At 38.8% G+C, this 10,219-nt stretch overlaps 1 protein-coding gene across 4 annotated transcripts in view; it reads right to left on the bottom strand.

The window, feature by feature from the left end:
- pik3r2 (phosphoinositide-3-kinase, regulatory subunit 2 (beta)) overlaps positions 1-10,219 on the bottom strand; it is a 43,720-nt gene continuing 33,501 nt past the window's right edge. For all 4 annotated transcript variants that reach the window (XM_042498421.2, XM_042498422.2, XM_088085283.1 and 1 more), the window contains exons 14-16: positions 10,146-10,217; positions 9,816-9,986; positions 1-9,133 (exon numbers count right to left, since the gene is read on the bottom strand). In XM_042498421.2, coding sequence (XP_042354355.2) covers positions 8,926-9,133; positions 9,816-9,986; positions 10,146-10,217 — 451 coding nt within the window. In that variant the 3' untranslated portion in view covers positions 1-8,925. The remainder of the gene's footprint in view (positions 9,134-9,815; positions 9,987-10,145; positions 10,218-10,219) is intronic.

Here is a 10,219-nt window from a genome sequence, read left to right as displayed (position 1 = left end):
TCAATTTTATATATCTTTTATTGTCTTTTAAAATCATTGCATCAGCCTAAAGAAAGAACCGTACAGATGAAAGAGTACCTGTCTGAGGACAAACACAACTCTGAAGCAAGCTGTACACGAGAGAGAAAGAGAGAAAGGTCGCATCTGAATTAAGACAGACCAACGGAGTGAGGATAACACAAGAGAAAAGAGAAGAAGAATAACCATCTTTTCGTGCATAGGGGTTGGGCACACCTCAACCAATAGGCCTCTACTGGCTGAAATAACAGTGCTCCCTCTGAGTTCAATTGCACTTTGGTGTAGAGTAGCTTTATCTGACTGCCCCGTTCATTTCCATTCATTGTTTTTGAAAGAAAGAGAAGACCACATCATTAACTATGCATTGAGAACTGTGTATTTGTTGCTGCTGCTGTAGCACTGATGCATCAGGCAACTTGTTGGGCAACCTGACAACCTGACAAACAGAAGTCTAGTTTATTAGAGTTTTGATTCTCTGCCAAAACCAGGGTTGGACTTTAACTTGTCAAAATTCCCTTGAACCGGTCGGGTTTGCTCCAATTCTTGCGTTTTCTTTCTTCTTCTTCTTTTTTTTTAGTGGTGTCACAAATGTCTTAATGTCTTAAAATTTAATTTTTTAAAAAAGCTGTTGTTTTGTTTTTTTTACATTAGAATTTTTAGTATTTTAATCAGGCGTGGACAGAAACTTTGTGGGTTCATGCAGGATCAGGCCTGTTTTATTGGGGTAATTTGACAACGCCTGACAAATATCTCGATCTGGTCAAAACGTTGCATGATTAAGATAACTGGGAGCTTTTAATACAGTGCAGATTACCCCGTCTGTTTCTTGCTGTAGTTTGTTTTGTTGTTGTTGGATGCATGTATCCTCAAACCTGCTTGTTCCTGATTTTCTTGGGCCCAATCAAAGCTCTACTTGTTAATAGCACAAAACATGTTTGTTTTAAATTGTTACTGTTCTGTCATGTTGCCCAGGCCGTTGCCGAATGGATCACTGCCAATCTTATCTGCCAATCTCAATATGAACTACTGTACACCAGTGAAAAATACTACAACATTCACATCAGAATAATCCAACAAATGGCAACCGTTCAGGTAAAGGTCCAGACTGAGAAGTGATGCTGTGAGATCTGATACAGGCAGAAAAAAAGGGGATATGAAAGTGCAGTTAATGTCATCTTATTTTAAATGGAAATCACACAAGCTGAGACTATAGTGGGTAAAATTTGGTCTTAAAAATTAGTTAACCAACCATTTTCATTTGTTTTGTAGTGCAAAATCAAGAATAGGATGCCTCTTGATAGTTATTCCTGAATTTCCAGCTCTTTTTACATACTAAAACTGTACTCAAGCATGTTCACCAAGTGTTTTTACTGTTATTCACGACATGTGGGTATCACCCCTTATATAAATTCTTTGAACTGAGTCTGAAATCTACCATACTGTACATATTATAAACAGCAAAAAGAAGCAACAGCGTCTCAAGTTCAGTCCTGCATGTACAAGGCTCAGTGTAAGGTGAAGTAGTCAGCATGTAAAGAATGGAAAAACTGATGAATTACTACGTAACATGAATCTTGTTGAGTTATTATTTTGAAATTGAGGGAGCACTGTTCTTATAAGTCAAAAAAATAAAGAGTAACAAACAGAAAAACAGAACAAGCAGTCATAACATTTTCAAGTTTAAAACAACAGAGGAAATAAAGAAATATAAATCAATCTATCACAGCCACTTTGAGGGACAGACAGATTGATTCTCAAACGCATATTTACTATTTGGTTAATTACATATTGTAAACATTTGTATTTTCTTTTTTTTTCTGTACGGAGGAAAAAATTCAAGCTAGCTTATTTTTTTCTTTATAGGCTCTGTAAGGTTATCATTAACAGGTATAAACAAACAAACAAACAACACTTGGACAGACAAATTTATCAGCTTTTTTAAAAAGCCAAATAAAAAAAAAATATACTCAGGCACCATAAAAGAACACTTTCTAATGCCATCATTGTGTACAAAGATCAGCGTAAAGGAGTGATCACAAACTGTTGAATCATGTACCTTTTTACTCTCAGCGGCCACAGAGATCCACCCGAAGGACGATACAGTGGTAAGATGGTTCTCTTTGTTACAGCATCAGTGGTGGATCTCTGTGGCGGCATCCTACTGTAAGTGTATCTTTTGTGGTGCGACTTTAAACACTCCGTCTACTCACAAAAAAAACAGAATCTTCCAAAATGACAAAACAGATTCTCACGTTCAAGAAAAACAAAAAAACTCTCTATTATTTAATAAAATGCAAAGCAGCCAAGACTGCCTTTAACATATAGACTCAGCTCTGTAAATATAAACACATGTACATGAGCTTGCTTCTTCCTCTGAACGCACCTGATAATCATGCTTAATAGATTACATGTATGTCGATCAACTGCGATCACACAGTTTGTTGCTGATCACGATGAAGCTCACTGCAGCTGATTAGTAAAAATGCTTGCGTTTCAATAACTGCCCGAGTACAAAGCAGCCGCGGAGCAAGTCTAAAGATCACGTTCACGTCAAAGCCTCGTTTCTGATTTGTTTCAAGCACAATCCAAATCAGAATTACATCATCCAAAAATATAGATATCTAAGTATATATTTCAAAATATTTATTCTCTAGTATGTCTCTCATTCGTCAAACCTTAATAGACACCAAATATATGTGTTTCTTTGTAGTCAGTGAAAGATGTGCTTCGTGTGTGAGGCCATTTCAAGAAATATCATTTACAGTGTACCAAAGCCGATGAAAAAATATTTAATTCCTTGAATGATCATTCGTCGTATAGAAAAATGTTTTTCAAGAAGCTCCGACACAAATGCATATCTACTGTGAGCAGGATGAAAGCTTTGAGTTTCAGAGTAACATCTACCAAAAAAGTGGGCTTAGAGTCTCAACTCGAAGTCAAAGCGCAATAAAGTCTTCATCTTCTGCCCATCTCACTACCTGACCAGGTTTCATTGCTACTGAAGTTGCATTGCTTCTAGCTATTTAACATCTGTGATTAACATAGCATATATGGCAGATGAAAGTGTTTACCTGCACTGCAAAAATATTCATCTTAACAAGCAACGTGGTTCAGTTCTATATTCTGATTTTTCTTTAAGCAACTAAACATTGAGCAAATCGCCTAAAGGGGTAGTTTGTGTCTTTTGAAATGGGGTTTTTTGAGGCACTTATCCATAGTACGTATATTACCTACAGTAGATGTCAGCAGGCCCCAAGTTTGGAGAAGCAGACAGAGTACCGCCACAGACGCTAAGCAATGTACTGCTGTGGATGGGGGCAGCAGCAAAATGTATTTTAGCCACCCTGAAAAAGTCTCAAAGAAATGAATACAAGTTAAGGTGTGCACTAGATTGAGAATATTTTCACCACTTTACTTTGCCATCATTTTTTTTTTGTTATGGGCAAAAAAGCTGGGTTTCAGGAGAAAAACACTCATTTAAAATTGCTGAATAAAGGCTGTTCAACCGCCACCTCGGTAAGTCATTTTGTTTGTGTTATTATTTTACTTTGGTGTTTAAAGGGGTTAATTTGGACTCACCAAGCTAACACAATAACACAAAACAACTATCTGCCTGAGGTAGCAGTAGATCAGCACACTCCTGTGTGAAACAGGTTAAAAATTACTGTCTGTCGATGGGGTCTGATGGCTTTGACAGGAGTGTATTTTTTTAGCTGACTAAAATACATTTTGCCACTTCCCCCGTCCACAGCAGTACATTGCTTAGCTCTCATGGTGGTACTCCTGTCTGCTTCTCCATGCTGGGTGTGTGCCAACTGTCATCTACTGTGGGTAATACACTAAGGATAAGTACTAATTACAAACCCACATTAAAAAAAACAAACAGAACCGACCCTGTAAATGGAAGAAGAATCAGTGGGTTCATGAATGTATTTGAAACAACCTGATCTGTGCTGGGATAAACTGCAACATATTGGCATTACTTTCGCAGACATGTTTGTAAATGGTTGATTTACCAAAATCCCCCTCGGAAACCCCAGACAAAGTTTTCACTGACTGTATACCAAGCAGTGTTTAGCCATGCATTTAGTTTCACTTTCTTTCTTCGGGGGCATTTCTTCAATAGAAAATAGTTCCAAGGAAAATTCAAAAGATTTAAATCTCATAAATCTCAACTATCTGCATGTTTACATGCCTCTAGCAGTGAAAAAATCTCTTCCTGTAATTTGGGTGACCCTTTTGGAAAATCACTGTTATTTGTTTTGTTAAGTTGGACAGTTTTGCTGTGTGGACACAAATTGCATAATGAGCCAGCAGCTCTCCTTAAAGTAGGTTTTTTTGAAAAGTATTACAGAGTTCATACAGTCCATATAGTTAAACTAACTCTATAATGAAAACATAGCAATCAGTCAAAAAGCATCAGAATTACATGACAGTTGTTGACCGCAGAAAACAACAAACGCATATACTGTACACTGTATACTCCGATATCATAAAGAAAACTATCGATCACTCCCGATATACTGTGTGGAAAGACCTTAAAACTATCAACTAAAAACACTATTGACAACTGAGCTTCACCACTGTCTGTGAGTTTATGGTTGTTGGGCGTTAGACACACTAGTTTTGAGTGTGTGGAACAGAAAAAAAGTGCAGTCACAAAAGTGTTGGTCCAACAAACTGGATAATGGATGCGTCAGCAGTGGCGGATGACTCAACCAGATTGCCTGCTCGCAGAGGAACTGACTCTTAATATAAAAACACTGAGAAATGCTGCATGCATTAACTTGAGAGCTTATCAAATGAGCTTCAAACAACTGGGCTGGGCCACGGATGTGTACGGTTCACATTTCTATCTTATCTGAGATTTATTCAAAAATATAACAGACAAAATTTAAAAAAAAAAAAACACACACACACCAAAGAAATCTAGCTTTGGTGCACAGTGAGAGAGAGCACCAAGCTACTGTACAGCCCCCACCAGAGAAAGAAGGAATATGTAACAACTATAGATGTAACAACAAAGAGGCACAACTAAAATCTATAACATGCTCAGATTTGCTCTAACACACACACACACACACACACACACACACACACACACACACACACACACACACACACACACACACAAACACACACACACGCACACACACACACACGCACACACACAACTATGCTCATTTGCCAGATACCCTTTGATAAATGGCAAATGTGTGAACCACGGGGCACAGCATATGGTGGTGGTGGCACCATCTTGAAGAGCGACGCTCCAATGACAATGAGGAGAAGACGAGCTCATCACAATGACTAAAGGCACTTCTAATCTTTCTCACTCACGTGTATTTATAGCCCTCTGATCAGAAGCACCGCCGTCACCTCTACTTTAATTCTTGGGGTTTTCTACTTGCCAAGAACTGTGCAAAGTACAGTACAATTGATTCGTCCTGACTGAAATCAAAATGTTGTCTTGATTCGAACTTTTCAGGTTGAGTTAGGTTTCATTTTATTAGTGTGATTGGTCTGTTTGGAAAAATGTTGCTACCTGAAATTTGTGAATCAACATTTTAAAAACAGAAATGATACTGTGCTGAAAAGCATTGTGTTTGTTGGAAGCTTAGGTTTTTGGATGAAACATGAATATCTCACTTTGGATTCTATTCCTTCTCAACAAAAATACATAGGGATGCACCGATTTATGGGTCGCAACATCAGTATCGGCTGATATTCGCCTTATTGACTGGTATCGGCCTATCTGCAAATAAGATGACGTTTGCCGGCGTTTTTTCTGTCGTGTCACGTCAAGTTTGCGCAGATCAAAAAGTCAGGCTCCAGATTAATAGCATCTTGTTGTCCCAGGGACAACAGAAAACCTGTTTGGGACAAACAGAGATCTTCCCTGGGACGCAGTGAACTCATTATCGAGGATGCACCCTATTGTTTCCCTGATAAAGTTACATTACAACAACAAATCTGTGCTAAAATAGGCAGGAAAAGAGTTAGTTAATGTCAGATGTTTGCACCGGTAGCTGAAACAGCTAACGGAAGTTGCAAATAGTTACACTATGATGCATTCAAGCTCTATTCAGTAAAAATGAATCTTGGGTGAATATAAGTTAAAAAGTTCTTATAATGTGTTCAAATATAATCTTATAAAATTTAGGTTTTGGTGAGAAACTTGAATAAATGCAATTGTTTAAAGAGGAAATCTGTTGATGTTTACACAGCAAAATAAAATAGATATTAGAGATAAAATTCTGATAAACTGTACATAGTAAAATGACTTTTAAAGCTGTTATAGATTTAAAAAAAAAATCATATTCAATTTTATTTTAAAAGTTGCTTCATAAATGTGTATGACTGAATTTGTGCTCATTCAAAGGTAGTGTAATTAGGGGCTTAATTATTCCCAGTTTATTTTTTTTCTTTGTTTCCCTGGCCAAAAAGTGGGACTAAATAACAACCAAAATATCAGTATCAATATCTGCTAAATTGTTATTTTAAACATAAGTATTGGTCCAAAATTTCAAAATCGGTGCATCCCTAAAAATGAATCCAAAAATGCCAAATGTGCAACCTTTAAAAACAGTGCACTTTTTTTTTTAAACTGTCTATTGCCAACAGCATTGGATTCTTCTATACCTTTTTACAAAAAACTTTTTTTTAAACTTTTTGGCAATGTGAGACTACTACATGTAAGAAATCTGAGAGATAATTCATATTCATTCTTAAGAAATCAACTATGTAAATCAAATTTTAAAAGCGGCATCATGTGACTCCTCTTTTCATTTTCATTGACCACACGACAAAAACTGTAATAACCCTGCCTCAACGAGAATGAACTGTGCTTTGAAAGTGACATAGAACGACGATGGTACAATCTTTAACCTCAAGCTAAATGTACATGAGAGGAACGGGAAAAAGTCACTGCAACGGCACAGAACGGAGGAAGGGAACTGATATGAGAACTCTTAAACTTATTATTATCCACATATGACTGTTGTGCATAGTACTACCAAACATCATACTGTTTACAAAAAGTACAATTATCAACCACTGGTGCCTAGTGGAATAAAACATCAACCCAAGTGAAGGACTCCATGCATACTGTACTGGATAATCTCTCAGACCACAGAGGCCACGCTAAATGGCAAAAGGACTGGTTCTTTTTTTTCTCTTTCTTGCTACATGAAAAGACATCCTTCATTTGGCTCACATTAGCTGGATACTGTGCATCCTTAAACAGAATCTAAGAGCGTATGAAATACTCGAAAACATAAAGAAACACAGCGATGAAACTGCGTAAAAGTCACATACACCCACTGCATGTGTGTCTGAAATATACTGTACATGAGTTATATTACTGCTTCTTTTTTTGTACATCAAATGTTCTACAGCTCTGTGAGTCAAGCTTGTGATGAAATGAACAGTCAAGCGCGAGGGGGGAAGGAAGTACCGTGAGTAAAATCTGCATTAAAAAAAACAACAATAAACATCTGCAAGGACATTGTACCATTAAAACAGTCTAAATCTAACTAGAGACAAGGCAAATACAGTACCGAAGATACAATAATCACGCAGATCAATGCTCTGCAAGTGTCTTAAGCATATAGAGACAAGACACATAAGAGGAGCACTAACAGTTAAGTCGATGGCTACAGGTGCTACAGTATCAAAGAGGATGGGAAAAGAAGGAAGAAGTTTGAAACAAATAGACGTTTGATGCTGGAGTCTTTCCACAATTTTCATTTTTTTTTAAAGAAACCTGAATTATGTGGAACTGCATTTATCGTCACTATCTAGTGTATTGTGATTAAAATTCTATATTCACAATACACCAAATATGTACCATGCATTTCTATCCTGGAATACAGCATTTACTGTATGTTGTACCTCGTCGTTTCAAATGGAGGCCCACTGAGAGAGAGCAACAAGCCAAAGCAGTTGAAAATAAAGATCATTTCATAAAAAATATACCTATGTGTGTATTTTTTTTAAAGCTGTAGCTTTGTCTATGTCGACAGCCGTTCATCCCCTCCTTCCTTCTTACAACCTCGACGTGCGCCCTTGTTCTAGTGACACAGGCTTGTGGTCATTCAAAGCCATTACTATGGCACTTAAGCAAGCTTTAAAATGAAGTAATCGTTTTTTTTTCTTTAACCCATAAAAACATTAACGCCAGCGATTTCTCATCCCAATCCCACCCACACCCCCCTCGTCTCCAGTGACTACACCCCCTGGTCCATGTTTTTTTTTTCTCAGCCGCCTTTAGGTGTGAAGCGAGCAGCCTGGTTCAGCCAAGCCAGTCCTTTCAGTGGATGACAGCTCAGGCTTTTGTCTACGGAGAGTTTGCAGGCAGTCTGGGGGTGACAGATCGGGCCTTTGTCTATGGACAGTTATCACATGTTGAAGGCAAATACAACAAAAATGCCTCCTGTAAATTTTCCCATCATCCCATCAACTGGTTTCTCTCCTCTCCTCCGCGAGCTTCAAAATGTGTGCTTAATTTGTCTTCTTTGAACACGTTTATTTTTTTCTCTGTATCAAAGGTATTTTCTTTTTTTCATAACTGACACTGTACATTCGAGCCTGGCTGAAGTGACACTCTCCTCGCTGCGTCAGCCAGGATAACTGCACGGTGCTTTGATACCGGTTGTAGTGTGCTTATTTTGAAGCCATGCTGTTAGCAAGGAGTGCTCTTTACTGGTCTGGAGGTGGTGCTGGAAATTCGCACCAGCCTCCAGACAAAAAGTATGATTTTTAAGTCGTGGCTATTGAGTCTTTTTCTCTCTGCCACTTAAACAAGAACAAGCATTGTTCTGAGGGTTATTTTTTTTCCCAAATGCATATGAGTGAAAATTTTGTTTTCCCCACCCTGTTTGGCGTCCTTCACTGCTGGTGAATAATTCATCTGGGGTGCTGGTTCTGGTTCTGAGAGCGGGCCAGGACTGGGTAGGCTAGATTTACATTCAGCTGGTCGTTGTGTTGGACCAAGGAGACGTTTTTGTAGTGGAGCACCAGGTCTTTGAGGGATGAGTACAGATTGTAGGGCTCTGCGAATCCATAACCTGTGACTGTCTTGTAGATGACGCAGTGCTTGGTGTCGCCCTCCACACTGAAAAGAAAAAACAGAGCATTTCAATTTTGGCCTTTGAGTAAAATGTTGTCAATATATAAAAATAGATAAATACATAAAAAGCTTGGCAAAACACCCAACAGACAAAGCTCGTTCCAAAACAAGAGTATCTGGAGTTGGTGTTCACTTTTGTAGGCGAGTGCTGAAGGAGAGGAGAGGATGAATAGCAGTGCAGAGGTGGACTGTTTTCTGTTGGACAGGAAGGTGCTGGTGGATGGCTTAGTTAGCTTTTTTTAAGTACTGGCTTTTCTATCACAACAAATGTAATACTTCCACGATAGTAGCTTGCAGTGTACTTACCCGCAGTGTTGGAAAAAGGGGTAAACTTTTTTGTTTTTTTTCAAAGATAAAAAACGGCCTTTATTGGATAGGACAGAGACTAAGTGTGAAAGGGGGAGAGAGAGGGGACGACATGCAGCAAAGGACAGAGGCCGGAGTCGATCTGCGACCGCTGCAGTGAGGGCTTAGCCTCTGTATATGGGGCGAGCGCTCTATCCACTGAGCCACCAACACCGCAGAGGGGAACAAGTTTTAATGTTGTCTCTAACTGATAACTTCTGCATACTATACCTTTAAGAAATATCCTGCTATCAAACTAACACTGTCAACATTTGGGTCAGTTATTTATGTGGATGCAGTACGAAAAAGTAGAAAAACTCACACTACAGAACAGGCGTAGGAGCCCTTCTGTGATTGGCTTTCACGGATGAGAAAGGTCCCGTCACATTTGCCTCTCAGCATTTCCTCAGCCTGGGTGCGTTTGATGTCACCCACATACCAGGTACACTCATCGTGGTGCGGTGAGCCCTCGTCCTCCTCCAGTGAGTAGGAGCTGGACACAGTAACAAAGCAGCAGACGCTCAGTCGCATCTCATGCATCATGACTAAAAGACTGAGCTCCAAACACTCCCTAAATTACAGGTGGATATAATGCAGCACCCGGTCATCACAGCACACGTTGCTAAGCTGTTAGTTCATCTCAAACACTTACTCATCAGCATCATTCTTTATGCCCAGCCATTCATTGATCTTCTTCTGCCGCGTACCCTTCTGTGTCAACCATCT

Source organism: Plectropomus leopardus, chromosome 12, assembly GCF_026936395.1.
Source record: "Plectropomus leopardus strain MGB_pleo_1.0 chromosome 12, ASM2693639v1, whole genome shotgun sequence".
Lineage (NCBI taxonomy): Eukaryota > Metazoa > Chordata > Actinopteri > Perciformes > Serranidae > Plectropomus > Plectropomus leopardus.
Note: the sequence above shows the minus strand (reverse complement) of the source record. Positions and strands in the feature narration are given on the sequence as shown.